Source organism: Diabrotica virgifera, chromosome 2 (assembly GCF_917563875.1).
Source record: "Diabrotica virgifera virgifera chromosome 2, PGI_DIABVI_V3a".
In the NCBI taxonomy this organism is placed as follows: Eukaryota; Metazoa; Arthropoda; class Insecta; order Coleoptera; family Chrysomelidae; genus Diabrotica; species Diabrotica virgifera.
Window position 1 is genome coordinate 14,761,649 of NC_065444.1, and position 17,534 is coordinate 14,779,182.

The 17,534-nt window shown below is 33.2% G+C and overlaps 2 protein-coding genes across 3 annotated transcripts; both read left to right on the forward strand.

Moving 5' to 3' along the window:
- Positions 1-395: 395 nt before the first annotated feature.
- Positions 396-16,753, forward strand: LOC114345583 (uncharacterized). Of its 2 annotated transcripts, XM_050643418.1 has the most exons (3): positions 396-586; positions 10,926-12,685; positions 15,309-16,753. In XM_050643418.1, the coding sequence occupies exon 3, from the start codon at positions 15,329-15,331 to the stop codon at positions 16,568-16,570; it is 1,242 nt and encodes a 413-aa protein (XP_050499375.1). In that variant the 5' UTR covers positions 396-586; positions 10,926-12,685; positions 15,309-15,328; the 3' UTR covers positions 16,571-16,753. The 2 variants fall into 2 exon arrangements, with proteins under 2 accessions (XP_050499375.1, XP_028152187.1); XM_028296386.1 differs by lacking the exons at positions 10,926-12,685; positions 15,309-16,753 and adding an exon at positions 4,855-5,918 and having other exon boundaries at positions 444-586.
- LOC114345336 (uncharacterized protein ZK546.14-like) lies at positions 6,284-11,614 on the forward strand. Its single transcript, XM_050644497.1, has 3 exons — positions 6,284-6,578; positions 6,700-7,044; positions 10,926-11,614. The coding sequence occupies exons 1-3, from the start codon at positions 6,284-6,286 to the stop codon at positions 11,612-11,614; spliced, it is 1,329 nt and encodes a 442-aa protein (XP_050500454.1).
- Positions 16,754-17,534: the final 781 nt, after the last annotated feature.

Below are 17,534 nucleotides of genomic sequence, written 5' to 3' on the forward strand. Positions count from 1 at the left end.
TTAAATACTTTTTAACATTGGTAGGTATTTGTATTTATGATATGTACTTTCCCAAATATAATAAAATTTGTGATTTTTTATATTATCTAATCGTTGTTTTATTTAAGTCAAGCATAGCCACAGATCAATCTTTATAGCAATAACTTTTCAGTAAATACACCTAAAAAGGTACTACCTACATAATTTAATTTATTCATGCCTTACAATGTGAATTTTTAAAGTGGTTAGTTAATATTATAGCAAATTTTTATTATTTATAAAATTCTTTTATACAGCATGACTTGCTCGAAAACCATGTAGATACCTTTTCTTTGTAATATCTATAAATTAATACTTTTCCCATTTTTCTATTTTATTCTAATTTCTATTTGTATGTAATATTTTTTAAATAACTCAAAAGGACCATTTCGCCGATTTAAGTTTATATAGGCAACCCAAATTACACCCCGCTAAGCAACGGGTCAGGATTTAGACAGAATCCAACGCTGCCTGGCAGGAAATCAAATTCCAAACTAACCTCAAAGTTTAGCTGCTTGAGTTTAGCACACGTTTTGTTTAAATATCTGCAGAAAACCAAATTTACTAAGTAAGTTATATTTTACTTTACGATATTTTTTCTTTCTTTATAATATACGTTTTATGTAAAGAACCTTTCTTTATTTCATGTCTTACAACATAGCGTCCTTTTTATAACTCCAATAACAAACTTCTCAAACGCTTATGTCTACACGTTTTTGCCAAAATATCACAAACCACATTGTTTCAATTTTTCATACAGCTTTTTCCAGTTCCAATCTTGATAAAACATACCTAATATTTGCACAGAAGGTGTATACAGGACGTGTGTATGTATAATTGTAATGTTTATGATGTACCTACTACCTACCAATATTTTAACACATTAACGCCCAAATTTTTTTTCAAATTTTAAAATTTCATTGTAGTGTTGTTCTTAGTATGCAAATATTCATAAAATTGTTTTAATATTATTTGCATTTCTTAATTTTGCCCCTTCCTATAAATAGATCACTGGCAAACATTTATTTATTTTTTATTTATTTATTAACGGGATAAACCCAATACGTACTAAATACAATAAAGCAGAGCTTTCGTCCTAATAATGAAAATATAAAATTTAGATACATGTAAAACTACAACTAAGTATAAAACACAAACATAAAAAATAAAAGAATATAAAATATTGTTAAATGATGAAAACAACTGAATCCATTATAACAGTTAAATCTAATTAATTTTTTGAATTCAAAATTCAAGACGCCCGAGTTCTTGTTTAATAGAGGAAACTGAAGAACCAAACAGATCTATTAGGTGTTGATGTTCTCAATTTTTCTACTATACTTCTTATACTAAGAGTCAAGCTTAGGTAGGGAACTGCTACACATCGACGGAAATCTAATCAAGTAATATTTTACTTCTTGACTCGTTTTTAGAAAAGCCATCATATCTATCAATAATTACTAATGCCATATCAATCAGTAGTGTGCATACTGGCTAACATCACTTTCTAGCTCTGATTTTAGTGGCATGTTTTTCAACAAATCAGTATTGTTGGTCCATGCCTTTTATGAATGTATTCATGATACTATAAATAACAAGATAATATATTGCATATGCGGAAGTTGTGACGTAACTGGAGACAGGCAAGTTTGTAATGGTTCGTAATCATTCGTAATGGCCGATTACTTTGAATTGTTCGCAGTTGTATTTTATATTTTATCTTTGACAGTTATTTTGACTGAAATCTCGACACTAAATTCTTTTCGAATACTCGAAATAAATTCGAATAATTTCATCACATAATGCATACAAATCCCATTTAACTTCAACAAGAATTCAAATTCAACTTCCGGTCTCCAGTTACGTAATCAATGCGCGAACTCAGACATATTTGAGCTACAGGAAAATACTATCTCTTTATTTATAGTATCATGAATGTATTATACTTATGATTAAGAAATAAACGTTTTCCTCTGAGCTTGTGATTCCACCAACTAGCGTGTGTGGAAGTTTCTATATTATCAAAATTAGAAGGTATAGTAAAACACCTATTATCGTTCCATTCTAACAAAAAGTATTTCTCCATTTACATAAAATCGAAAATCATATGTTCCACAGGCTTCTTTATTAAGAGATTGGGTCTATTGAATAAAAAGAAATATTTGCTTTTACTTCCTCGTATTTAAGTATTTACTTAATAGTAATTAAATAAAGCATTAAAGAAATGACTATTCAATTACTATTAAGTAATTAGTTAAATACTTGTAAGTAAAAGCAAATACTTCTTTTTATTCAATAGACTCATTTTGAAACTTATAATAGACACTACCCTAATCTATTTTCCGGCAAGGTTCTTGTTGCTCAATATTCACATTTTTGTAATGAAATAAATCTCTGCTGGTAAATAAATTATTAAAAACTACCCAGTTGCTTGTAGGTTCAGAAATGCAATTTAACATATCAGGTATTACTCTTGATCCTAAGGTCCACTATTCACAATCATTTTTTAGTAACTGTTTTGGTAGGAGAAAAGTCAAAATTACAATATCATCTGCTACTTCCACAAAAATCCCAAAATCAATCCTTGTACAACAAACAAAAATTTCAGAATATTTTAAACCAAATTGATTCTATTGTACGAACACAAATCTCTCAAATACATATTGTCAAACAAAACATACAAATAATATTTGAGAGTTGTTCTGTGAATTTTTAATTTTTTTAGTGTTCTGTAATCATCTTTTCGATTATCCGCCATACCCTTGGTCCGGTGCCCTGATGGACAATCGAGGTTCCACTGTACAACAAAAATTTGATTTAATTTACTATAGCATAAAATATCTATGTAAAATTTTTCTTTAAATTTAAACAAATTTTAAGGGTTAAAAAAAATTAAATTTTCAGTGATCTATAAATAGGATGCTGGCCTATAATGGGTTAAGAAAAAATTTGACTTGCAAACTTTGGCACAAACATATTAATGTCCAGTTGCACCAACAAATAACGCTTGATTTTTTGATTTGGATTGCCGTTTATTTTAAAATATATTAATTGTCAAAAAACTGTTAATTAAAAACAGAAATTTTAAGGTTAAAATTTAATATTTTTGGGGAATGGTTAAAATTTCTGTTTAATTTGACAGTTTTTTGACAACTATAGGTATTTTAAAATAAACAGGCAATCCAAATCCAACTGGACATGGACATGAATCTTCACTGAATCACAAAGTACCAAGGATTATATTGTATGTTAACACGTTAATCGCCATGACACCCGACATTTGGGTTTCAGATGCTGTGGCCATATATGCCCCGACACCCATAGGGCAACCTTCACTACTAGCGTTAACATCAAAGCCTGTAACCCAACTGCAGTGCTTCGAAACACATTTATCTATAAGAAAGTGTTTACAGGGGGGCCTGGCAGGCAATACTAGTGAATGAGCTCGGCACTTTTTATGTGTTTACTATGTTTAAAAAATTTTTCAAAAAAGTTATAAGGATTTATGAAAAAAATATTTTTATTTTAATTAAATAGGTAATACAAACAGTTTTTATTAATTATACAGAATAATGGTGAACATCAAAAAACATAAACAATAAAACTTATTACATACATCACATGAAAATTTTGATTTTGGTCCCTTCTTCTAAGCGGTTTTTCTGCCTTCTTCAAAGCTTATTTTCACGTAACATTCCACACATTTTCGACGATCTTTTGAAGCAACTTCATGTGAAATATGCTTTCTGTTATAATTTTCCGGCACTTTCCCGACATCTACTTCATCGATTTATAACATACTTAGAGCAATGCTCTGTCTAAAATCTGTTATTGATATTTTGGTATTTGTCACCGTTTTGTATATTATAAACGCGTTTGCTCTGCTGAGCCAAGTAATATTTCAAATGCAAGTTTTCTATACAACTTGGGAACAAAGGGGAAGAATATGATTTCAACTGATCGAATAGATCTATGAATGACTTACATGAATTATAGTCAAATATAAGAGATGGATTTTCTAGGTATGTTCTTCTTCTTGTTTATTTAGTGGTTGTGTCCGTATGAATAGTGCTTAGGCAAATTATTTAATTTTTAATATCCTTTATTTAAGTGTCCTTTATTTAATTTTTGGGCCTATACATCCTTTGTTTTCTACTTTGTTTTTTCTAATTTTCCTTAAAGTACCACCAAGTTTCAACGAATGGATTGTAGATTAAACAAAACATCTGCAGTTTTAGCACACACAGACCTGTTAGAATTCGAAAAAAGTGACAACCGATATTCGGGTTTCGCGGCGCTCGGTCGTCAGAGGATCTGAAACCCATAAGTAGGGCGTCATTTTTAAAATACATTTTTAGAGAATTTTTTTAACCTAGCACTTTATAACAGCCAGTACATCATATCCAGTGTGAAAACCTAATGATTTACTAGAAAAACTAAGTTGGGCCTGGGGGTGGGATATTTTTCGCTTCATTTGGGCAATTAACGTGTTAAACATGTGTTTTTGTTCATTTTACTAAAAACAGGTTAAAAATTAAAATTCCAGGTTAACATATTTCCATAATTCCAGGCATTGGATGTTGAAAGCCAAAAATAAGTGTAGAATGTAATTTCCATTGCAATCAATTTTGGTTTAATCTCAAACCACTAATTTTACTTAAACATGTCACAAGAAAACAATTTCAGAATCTTCTTAAATAATTATTATTCACATTTGCCTGTTTCTACTAAGTGTGCAGATATAACATTTTTTCTGAGTTAATAGCTTTATATTCTAAGTTATTAAGTACTAGCTATGTTTGGTACAAGGACTGAATGTACCTTTTCTTATTTCAGAAATGACGGATGTTGCACCAAAAACCCCTAATAAGAGGAAAAGTTTAGGTGTTAAAAATAACTCTACCAAAAAAGTTAAATTGGAAAATGGACAGACACCTAAACAGCCTGGATCTGCAATTAAACAAAAAGGACAGCCATCTCCTAAGCAACAAACAAAGCTAGACACTCCTAAACAGAATAAACAAACACCTAAAAAAAATAAAACACCCAAACCCCAACTCAAAACTCCTAAACAAGAAGTATCTGTTAAAAAGGAGCAGAAACAACAGACACCTAAGCAACAAGTGGTAACTTCAAATAATCCAAGTAAAAAAGCTAAAAAGGTACCTAAGGGTACTGCCCAAGTGGAACAAAAAGTAAAGAAGGAAAAAACTCCACAGTCCTCTGATCAACAAAAAAAGAGTCCGAATGATAAAAAAAAGAAGAGACGGCCATATTTCTTACTTAAATCCCTAGCAAAATCAACAGATAATGCCGAGAAAGCTAAAGCCATAAAAGATATAGACGAAAAAATTAAGCTTATAGAAAGTAGACCAGAGTTAACGAAGACAGCTAACCGTAAACTGCACTTGTTAAAAAAGTTTAAAAGAATAGCTCAAGGCCTCCCTCCACCAGCACCACCAGTTAAATCTGAGTCTGCCCAAGGCAAAGCTAAAAAGAAGGAAGCTGCAGCAGGAAAGCAGAATAAACAGCAAAAGGGTAAAGTTCAGAAAGTAGTGAAAAAAGAACCAGAACCAGAAGAAGATGATAGTGACGATGAAGAGGAAACTGTAGTAAGTAAAGCTAAAATCCAGAAAGTAGTGACGAAACAAGAAGCTGATAGTGATGATGACGATGGTAGTGAAGAGGAAAGTGGTGAAGAAGAAGGAAGCGGCGATGAAGAAGAAAGTGGTGATGAAGAGGATAATGATGATGATGAATCAGAGGAGGAGTCTGATTAAAAATTACATATAAGATGTATATGTTATACATCATGTTTTGTATAAAAGTAATTTTGTATTGCTGTTTTAAATAATTGATGTTTATTAAGCCTTTTTAATATTAAACTTATGTTAGGTGTATGTTCATTTTTATTGTTATCCCCTTTTGTATACTTAAAAAATATTTCAGTTTAATGTAATTTCTTAATTCATAAAAATTTTTTGAAAACAGTTTCGGCACTGGAAATTGAAAGTCAAAAACAAGTGAAAAATGTAATTTTCATTGCAATCAATTCTGGGTTAATCTCAAACCACAATAATTTTACTGAACCATGCCACAAAACAACAGTTTTAGAATCTCTTTAAATCATTATTCACGTATGTCTGTTTCTACTTAGTGTGCAGATATAACATTTTTTCTGAGTTAATAGCTTTATATTGTAAGTTATTAAGTTCTAGCTATGTTTGGTACAAGGATGGAATGTGTACCTTTTCTTATTTCAGAAATGACGGATGTTGCCCCAAAAACTCCTAATAAGAGAATCAGTTTAGGTGTTAAAAATAACTCTACCAAAAAAGTTAAATTGGAAAATGAACAGACACCTAAACAGCCTGGATTTGCAATTAAACAAATAGGTCAACCATCTCCTAAGCAACAAACAAAGCTAGACCCTAAACAGAATCAACAAACACCTAAAACACCAAAATCCCAAATCAAAACTCCCAAACAAGAAATATCTGTTAAACAGGAGCAGAAACAACAGACACCTAAGCAACAAGTGGTAGCTTCAGGTAATCCAGGTAAAAAAGGTACTGCCCAAATGAAACAAAAAATAAAGAAGGAAAAAGAGTCCAAATTGTAAAAAACAAAAGAAGAGACTCCCTAGTTATTCCTTTCTTAAATCCCAAGTAAAATCAACAGATAATGCCAAGAAAGCTAAAGCCATAAAAGCTATAGACAAAAAAATTAAGCTTATAGAAAGTAGACCAGAGTTAACGAAGACAGGTAACCGTAAACTGCACTTGTTAAAAAAGTTTAAAAGAAGAGCTCAAGGTCTCCCACCACTGGTTAAATCTCGAGGCAAAGCTAAAAAGAAGAAAGCTGTAGCAGGAAAGCAGAATAAACGGCAAAAGGGTAAAGTCCAGAAAGTAGTGAAAAAAGAACTAGAAGATAATAGTGACGATGACGAGGAAACTGTAGTAAGTGAAGCTAAAATCCAGAAAGTAGTGACGAAACAAGAAGCTGATAGTGATGATGATGATAGTGGTCAAAAAGAAAGCGACGACGAAGAAGAAAGTTCTGATGAAGATGATGATGATAAATCAGAGGAGGAGTCTGATTAAAAATTACATATAAGGTGTATATGTATATGTTATACATCATGTTTTGTATTGCTGTTTTAACCTCCTCAGTCCATAGGTGCAGCCCGCTGGACAATGTTTACTAATTTTTTGCACGGGTGATTAATCGGGTTGGGCATCGCTGCGTCCTTTAGTGCAGCATATTGGACTTCCTACTTATCAGTAAAATTTACTCGTTTGCAAAATTTTACTGCAGCGCCTAATTCGTTGGTTTGTTGTTACACGTGGTGAAACTTGTGAGGTTCTGAGCGGCGTCTTCACAAAAATGCAGTAAGTTGTAGACTAGATTCAGTGTAAATGCGCTAAGAAGACTAGATTCTTTTGTGTAAAATGCAAAATATACTGTATTTCTCCTGAATGAGATTGTTTTTTTCAGTTTCATACTTAAATTAAATGAAAGTTAAGTCCTGATGTCCATTATGCTGGACCTGTCATAATTATGTCTGTCAAATATTTTTTTTTTAGTTTTTATAGATTTTTGTTTATTTTTTTCACAAATCAAGAGAGAAAACAGAAAATATTGCTAAAATAATAAAAACTCTTTTCTTGGGACTGAGGAGGTTAAATAATTGATGTTTATTAAGCCTTTTTAATATTAATTAAACTTATGTTAGGTTTATGTTCATTTTTATTGTTATCCCCTTTTGTATACCTACATAAACTCCTTGGACAAAATTCACGCACCACTTTAATTAATCTAAATATTTACAATATGAACACAAAATAAAACTAAGTTACATTGAAATAATAATAAACACCTACAAATAAGTCCAACATGACTTTATCATGACCTTAATTTGCCTTATTGTTTCTTTAAAAAAATGTTTTTGCCGGAAATCCGTAAATAAGCTAGCATAACTCCAAATTGCAAAAAGAAGAAAATCAGTAAAGTAACGCAATAAAATGCGTCGAGGCATGCTTGATATCAAATGTTCAACAAAAGCTTGCGGAATATTCTCCAATTCTTCAATAACGGCCTCAATGAGTTGGTTGTGATTGGCAATAAGGGGTCTACGACTTCGAATCTTTTTTTTTTAGATAGTCCCATAGATGCTCTATAGGATTCATGTCCGGAATGTTAGGCCACTCTAATAATGGAGTATCAACATCATTTAGGTAGCCAATAACCTTCGAGCCACATGAGGACAAGCGTTGTCTTGCATGAATAAAAAATTAGGTCCAAGAAACGGAGCAAAAGGCATTACATTATGTTCGATTATAATGTTGTTTATGTAATAATGTGCATTCATAGACCTCATACGTATGGGGACGTACAACTCGTACGAGCTTCAAAATAAATTCCCCCCCCCCCCCAAAACATTTCAGAGCCATTTCATTTACCAAAAGGTATTTTAGGAGAGATATTGCAGCTGGCAAACCTTTCTCCTCGCCTTCGCCAGACATGATCACGACCCTCTGGGGGCTTTTAGGCTTACTCTAGTCTCATCGGAGAAAAGAACTTGTTTCCAATCATCGATGGTCCAATTTTGATGCAATCTTGCAAAATTTAATCTCTGAACCCTGTGTTCTCTGGTAAGCAAGGGTTTTTTGGCCCGTTTCCTGTTGCTCAATTCTGCTTCATGTAAACGTCTTCTAACTGTTCGAGACGATATCGCGACATTTCGAACATCTGCTAGTTCAGTTTTTAGCAAATTGCTGGTGACTCTCCTCTCTCTGAGAGCATGTTGTCTCAAAAAACGATCATCAATTTGATTAGTGCAGCGTTTTCGCCCTTGTCCTTGTCTTCGATGGTACGAGCCTGTTTCATTATATCGCCTTACCTTGCGACTGATGTTGGAATGATGTCTTCCAAATAAACCTGCAACGTATCACATTAAATATCCTTCATCTAGGAGAGTCGATGCTCGCCCTGCCTCCTCCATTGATAAATTTCTTTGGCGGTTCATTTTTTTATTTGATTTTTATGCAAATGAACTTCCAAACATGCATGTGATGAAAAATATCACAATAAAAAACTTGTTTCTTACTAGCACTTTGCTTTAATCGGCACTTTTTATGAAAAGTTTAAGTCACTTTTGATCTACAACGAAGTTTAATACAAATTATTGTTAAAACAAGACTTATTAGCTTACATAACAACTGTCACTGTCAAACAAGGTCCATAGGCAACTTGTAATACAGTAAAATATCAATAAATAAATATTATTGAGAAAAACAGAAGTGGTGCGTTAATTTTGTCCAGGAGTTTATTTGTCTCTAGTATTGTATAGGTGGTTTCTCAGTAAGGTACAGATCCCGTCATTTGGGACAGCACTAATTTGCATATTATTGCACTTGTATTGAAGTCAAAATTTGAAGTTTCTTCTTAAGCCACACCTTAGCGTCAAATAACTTAATACTCAGTTAGTAACCTAATCTAGGTTCTAGCTAGAATTCAATGTTAGTAACCAATCACCAACTTTAAAAGCGGCTCTGAGACCATTTTAGATGCGCCATAAAATGCAATTTAGTGCCTTCCCAAATGACGGGACCTCTATTAGCCTATAATTCATTTTTTATTTTATACATGTTGTGTTTGTGTTAAATCTTACACATTTGGTCAAGAAACGAATAAGTGCTTTACACTACACAGGGTGGGATGGAACTATTGAGAGAGGGAGATACATATTGAGTTATTTTATTTAGTTATATTGGAGCGCATACGGGTAATATGACCGATCATATTACCCGTATGTACCCCAATGGTGAATATTAAATTCTTAATTTGATGTTAAAAAATCCGCAATAATCTCTTAAAGCCTAAAAAATTTCATTTGCATATCTCAACTGCTTTTAAAGCAATAAATAAATCGTCAGTTTGTAAGAAAAAATTCAACATCCCGTATCTCGGAAACGAAACATTTGCGGACATAGGTTTATAAAGAACTGTCATTATTTTTTCATGCAGAATAACCCCTTAAAGTTTGTCGCACTTATTTAGAAACACCGTGTATTGATCATAGAGTTATATATTAGCATAGAGAGAGTGTCATTCAGAGCGAAGTGACGACACCATCTTTTTTATTTGGATTAGTGCTGTTTCACTCTTACGCATAGTAAAGCTGCTACAGTTGTCCTCCTCTTCCGTGCCTATTTTCACACTGAATGTCATCATAGATTTTCGATACAATGTGTTAGAAAGAGATGCCGCAAACCAGTCCATGAGATCTTGTCGTCAGGAAGCGCGGAAGGTAGGCTCCCTCTATGTTAATATATACCTCTATGGTATTGATGAAGAACATGTTTAGTTGTACCTAACTTTTTTATTATCCAACATAAACGAATGAATCAAAAAACAGAATGTTAAGAAAACCTGAGGCTATAGTTGCGTTTTAATTTCAGTATTTAATAAATGCTAGAATATTCGACAGGGTGATGCGAATTATGAGAAAAAACACAGTTTGATTGGTACACCCGATATACAATGAAAATTTAACTGTTTAGCAACAATATTATTACAGTGGTATTGTTGAAGAATCAGGCTATAACATGTTCGAAAAATCACTAAAATTGGCCAACAGGTTTAGAAAATATGAGATATCAAAAATGACCAAATTTTTAAGTGGGCCGATTTCTATGCACGTAAGTTTAGGTGGAAAAATACAAATATGTATACTAAAGTGTAAGCTGAGACTAAAAAAATTAGTGATATGGAAGAGAGGGGGTTTATTAAACGTCATTAATTAATGTTTATGTATCGACAAACACCGGACTTGTCGCATTAGGCTTTTATAAGATTAGATATTTTTTGTATACTGGGCAGTAAATATGTATATTTTATTTCAGAAATGACTAAACCAAAATCGAATAAGAGAAACTTCGGTGATAAAGGTAAGTTTTCCCAAAAACGTAAACAAGGGATTGGAAAGAGAAACCAGAAATTTAAAAACAACAAGAAAAATAAAGGGGGGCCGAATGTTCATAAGAATTTTCCAAAAAAGCAGGTTCAGGATGTCAAACCGGATGTAGAGAAAAATGAAATTAAAAATGATGTGGTACAAGCTGGCTCATTTATAGGAAATCCTGACAAGAATCCAAAGAAAGATCCATTTTTTATCATCAAACAAAAAGTAAATTCTTCAGACAACCACGAGAAGGAAAAAATTATCAAAGAATTGGAAAATAAAATCAATGCTATCGAAAGCAGGGGTCAATTGACTAACACAGCAACAAGAAAATTGAGACAATTAAAGAAATATAAAAAATTGGCGGAAGGGGGTCAACTGAATTCTCCACCAGAAAAAACAAAACATGGTAAAACAAAAACAGAGAAGAGACGGGAAAGGAGAGTTGCAGCAGCAGCAACAAAGAAAGAAACAGTGGCACTAAACAAAACAAAAGTAACTAAGTCAGTAGGGAAGAAATCTGCTGAACCCGAAAGTACAGCGGAAAAATCCGATGATGAAGTTGAGGGAGCTGAAGAAGAATCTTCTGAGGGCGCATCAAATGCTGGCGAAGACGAAAGCGATAGTTAATCTAGTCCTGCTTGTTTGTACCCTTAAGTGAATCATTTATTTATCTAATGTTTAGTCTTAAAAAACAGTGTGTTCCATCAGATGTCGTGTAAATTAGCAAACATTTTTATTAAATTTACAATATTACAAAATGTATTGTCATTTCTATTATGGCCGTGTTAAAGTAACATTAATATATATTTTACATTACCACGTTTCAGTATCCGATATCTTATACTTTCACATTCATATTTTTGTAAATGTCAACACCAGTTCCTTTTTCTACCTTTCGGTTTTAACTTACATTATTAGGTATATTAGGTAGCTGTTTTTCTGCCTATAGAATCTGCCCTTCGTTTCTATACCGATGTTATTTTATTTCCTTTTTGCTAATGTTAATCCTGGAGGAGAGCATCCAGGGACAGAAATACTTAAAAGCGGGGGAGTCCAGGGCCCGATTTAGCTGTAGCGCCATAGGATAGAGAGAAAGAGAATCCTAATCTGAATACTTATTGTTTTTTTATGATTTTTCACTTGCTGTTACTCTTGCCGTTTTTACTACTTTTTTGTTTTCGTGTGCTTTTATATTAATTGTCGTATTTATTGCCATATTTTATGCCAATGTATTCATTTGTTTTTTTTAACCAAGTTTCTTTATTTTCGTTAAATTCCACATTAAGGTACACGGTAAGACAATTACAAACAAAACACAAAAATAAATAGTCCATAAATAAAACTAGACTAACATGCTGGTCGACAAGAAGCTGCAGAAGTTTTCTCAAAAGTCACATATCAAGCGAGAGGATTCAAACCGCAGACCCAGATCATTAAAGATAATAATGGAAATACCATAATAAACCCAGAAGGTATCTCAGCGATGTGGAAGCAATATTGAGAAATACTATTCTCTAACAACGACTCGGACAATAATACAGGGAAAAGGAACCACAATTACTGGAATCAGAAATTGAGACAGCAATAAAAAGTAGAGGGGAAGCAGATGAAATAATAGCGGAGACACTCGAAGATCTGGGAGATAGGTATTGAAGTAATGCTTCGAATCTGAACTGAAATCTGGAACACCAGAAAGTGGTAAGCTTACTTTTATTCCCATATACAAAAAAAGGTTCACCGATGTATCCTCGATCATTATCATCGATGAAAGACTAAATCAATTCTCTTACCACAGATTTCCCAAGAACAATTCGGGTTTGTCCCAGGCACACAAGAATTTACTTTTAAATTAGATATATAAATAGGAATACATCCAATACGTGGCAACACTAATGCTTCTTTCTTTTCTAAGGGTAAGAACAGAACAAGTGGGTCGCGGTCGATATCCATGTAAAACAAACACATTGTAGTGAATGGAAGAGAACAGAGCAGGTAAGTCGCGGTGGAGGTTTAGCGCGATGCCATCCAGGAGGTTTACATCGATGCTTTTGAAAATAAAATGAGTTTGTTTTTAGATGGATGTCTACTGCGCGGCCTACAAGGATGCTTCCCCGTGATTGGTCCGTTCGAAGCCAAGTTGTCATTACCTGCCCTATCTGAGTTGATACTTTTTATATAATCCCTTTTTTGTGTTCAGTTTATTTTTGAATTTCTAAAGTAATTAAATTCAGTAAATTTTTGAAATATGAAGGAGGATCTGATTATTTACAGCTGACATTTCATCACTATCATCACTTGACTGACACAATATCGCAAAAGCAGTCTTTTTGTCATTAAAATTTCATTAAACTACTTCACTTGATAGTGGTTCTAGTTCGACTGACAGCGCAGGTGACCTCCTTGCTATGTGCTGTCGACATCGACCGCGACTTAACTAGTAGCATCCACCGCGACCTATACCTCCAACTCGACAAGGGCGGATCCAGGACCGATTTTCGGGAGGGGCCATAAACTTTTTTTGGGGAGGAGTACCAGAAGTACGGGGGGTAATTTTTAAAAATTAGGGTTACAATGGTGAGTTTTAAGTCACTTTTTACACACTTTGAGAAGTTCCTTAAAACTCACCATTCCTGCCATAGTACCGATTCCTACACATTTCTTCGGATCCAAGTGCAGTTCTTTCAACAAGTTTAATACTATTTTTTCCAATGCTTCTCCTGCCAGGCCTTGTTCTTTCCCTCTTTCTTGATTTTCACTAATTATTTTTAGGTTCTCATAAGCGTCAATGAATTTGACAAAGTCATCACGAATGTTGTTATTGTGTATGTATCCCAAATTTAGAGAAAGCTGTTCCACGTGGGATACGTCAGTCGTTTCGTCAAATATTATTTGTTCAATTATTTCTTCACCACAACATGTTATTAATTGATTTTGACTGCTGCTACTAATGCATGTTGCTCAGGAAGATGCTGTGGATAGGTGTTATTTAAGAGTCTTATCTCCTAATACGATTTTAAACCTTAACACTGGTTCTAAGGCAAAACCCGATATGTCAAAAAACATGATTTTGCAGCAGATGAGTTTAAAAGTTCGCGGTGTTGTTGTAATAGTGGATATATCGGAAACAATTTTATTATCTACAGGTTACATGGATGCGTTTAGCCATGTAGGGTTTTGTCATCACATTCTTCATCGCTCAATGTACATATTGGTATTAAAAACGAAAAATCGATAATTTTTGACATATCGGGTTTTGCCTTAGTACCACAGCGATTCCCCTCATTCCTAGGTCCAGCATTTTCGTCCAGAAGCATAAGGCCATCATCACGATGGTCTCTTAGAGGAATATTTTGTCGACCTAAGAACACTATAGACCCTACTATTGGTTGTAGTCTTTCTTTATTTTTTGTTTCTGTTTAGACCTCTGAGAGTCTATCTGGTTATAGACTGACTTTTAAGGATTGCGATAACTTTTTAGAAAATCCAGCTCAACCTGAACGCACTCCTTGTGGTATGATGTTTTTTCATGGGTTTATATGGCTCCGTCTTTGCTCATGAGTTTAACGAATGATGTTAAAGGTTTCGTGACAAGGCTTTGGACTGTCATCCCGTTATTGTGACCATATTTCTCATTAGAAAAATGAAACGCAATATTTGTAAAACAATTCCTTTTGACTGTGCGAAAATACCAACCAACTCCTTTGTTCTAAGTGCTAGTGACCCAAGTAACGCTTCACTTCTTTTTTATTCTTTGTGTGTATAGAATATGCAAATTTATACGATTTTCATGGCTGTCAAGATCGTTCTAACAATTGGCACGCTGTAAAATTATCAACATTTTGATTTATAAAAAACCCAAGTCATTCTTGAAGCACTTCTTTTTTTCAATTCTAGTCCAGAAAACGTATTTATCCCCTGTTTTGTACATATATGTGTTTGAAATTAAAAACATTTGAACTGCAAATATTTAAATTTATATTATTCTAAATTCTCGGAGGGGGCCATGGCCCCCTCCCTGGATTCGGCCCTTGCACCTCGACTCACTTGTTCTGTTTTTACTCTGCAATGAGTGTAATGTAATGAGTGGCGTGACGTTTTCTATAACAATAGCTAGCAGACCTTTCACATCATCCATTTTAAAGGTTAAGTTTTCCCTCGATCGGGTTCAGTTCACAATGATAAGGAAGGAAACGCATTGGCTATGCATATGTAATTTTATTTAGTCCTTTTTGCATAAATTTGTTCAAACACTGAGTGTTTTTGAATTGTTTCGTTAAAAAATGAAATAACTTGGAAACACATATGATTTTTTTTATTTCAGATAATATACCTAAAGATACGATGAAACCCACTGGGAAAAAGAAGATAAGAACATCTCGCGAGGTAAAGTTTAGTTCTCAAAAGAATAATTCAGGAACATACCATACTCCACTGCGCTCGAATAATCCAGGTAGCGACAAAAAACAAGATAAAATACAACCTAAGAAAATCCAAAAGATCATTCCGCCAAAAACAACCTTGGAGAAAAGGCTTCATCCAGAGGTTACTAACTTGAAAGCAGCATTGAAGCAGTTGAAAGTAGGAGATGAACACGCAAAAAAGAACGTTAGAACATTAAGAAAAAAAATTGACTTAATACTTAAGAAGGAAAATCTCACTAAAAAGGAAAAACGCATACTTTTTAATTTAAAAGTCCGATGTAAAAAAGTTATTCGATTAAAATCCACTGACCAAATAGAAACTCCGGTGGGACAAGGGATAAATTCTCAAAAAAGTTTTGGAACAAATATTAAAACAAAAAAATCAGATCAGGACAAACTGTTAGTACTCCCCTCCCAAACTATTAGTTCCAACAAAAAGAACAAATTGGCACATATCATCAAAAGTCAACTAAAAGAAAATCTATCAGATGAACCAAATAAGTTCAACTCAGAACATGGTGGTAAACTTAAATTAAAAGTTAAAAGTACAGTCAAGAAAAGTACAAAAGATTTACCTCCCGTTACTAATATCCTAAAATTACATCAGAAACTAAAAAATAAATCCATTGACTCGGCAAAATATACCTTAAATCAGTCAAATATTGAACCTGAAGAAGATATAGGGTTTATAAAACAGAAAAAGAAAAAAACAAATCTGTTAAAACTGAAGCAGAAGTTTACAGGACAATTAAAGAAACAAGTAGACTTTCCATTGAATCTGACTTCATCACCCGATGGAGAATCTTGTCTCCAAGAATTATCAAAAACGAAGAAAAAATCAAAAGAAGTAAAAGCAAAATTAAAGCCTTTTAAGGGTACATCACAGCTAGAAATACCTAATGATCCAAATCCCATACAAAACAAATTGGGAAAAAACTATTTGCACAGTGATCCTTTGTGTGTCGGTTCACCAACTGATGAGTCAAATGAACTGACAACAATTAAATCGATAAATAAAATTTTGAAAAAACTTAAATCTACCGAAGATGTTCAAATACAGGAAACAATTGGACTGCTTAAAACTCATATCAATACCAAAGTTGGTAAACATTTAAGGAAATTATTAAAACACATAGTCAACGCTAACGATGAATTAAAATAGTTACTGACAAACGTAAAAAGAGGAAAATTTCAGAAACTATAGTAGCAATTGTTCATGTTTATAAACCTTATCTTATGCTTATTATTTCCCGTTTTTGTCGTGTAATAAGAAAATGACTGATTAGTGTTTATGTATATATAGATTCTTTATATTTCGAAAATGATTAAACTCTACAAGACATTTTATTATCTTTTATTTTAAGATCCATATATATTAAATAATACCATACCATGATGATTATAATCCTCGTCTCTACACCTTAGGCAACCAACGATGCCCAAGTTAGTATTCCGGGTTGCCAAACAATATCAAAATGTCAATCCAGTGCAGTCCTGGCAAACTTATCTAGGGGTTTACGGAGTATGTGGTCCAACCATCTCAATTTTCTTAAGCCATTTTATTCGTTGGCTTGGTTCCATAAATTTTGATTCGATCAAAAAATACGAAGAATTTTTCGTCACACTCTATTGATAAAAACTTATAATTGGTATACTGTGGATGTTAATTTATATCTTCCATGTATCAGAGCCATATATACTAAATTTAAATTCAAGATGCAGTAGAAATAAACCAAGACACGTTATACTTTTATACAAAAAGCAAAAAGTGATTATATAAAGTTTTTTATATAATCTTTGGAAATCATGATTTGGGATTTATATAGAATCTACAAGTGTGAAGCGGAAATCAATGAGTCACAATTTGGTTTTAGGAACGCTTTGGGCGCAAGAGAGGCAGTGTTTTGTCTGCAAGTATTAATACAGAGGTGTAGAGATATGAACAAGGATGTCTACATGTGCTTTGTAGATTACTCGAAAGCTTTTGACAATGTGAGACATCACCAACTAATTGAAATTCTACAAAGCATAGAAATTGATGATAAGGAGATCCGAATTGTGAAAAGTCTCTACTGGAATCAGACAGCCAGGTTAAAAGTCGGCAATGCGTCCACAGAGCATTGATA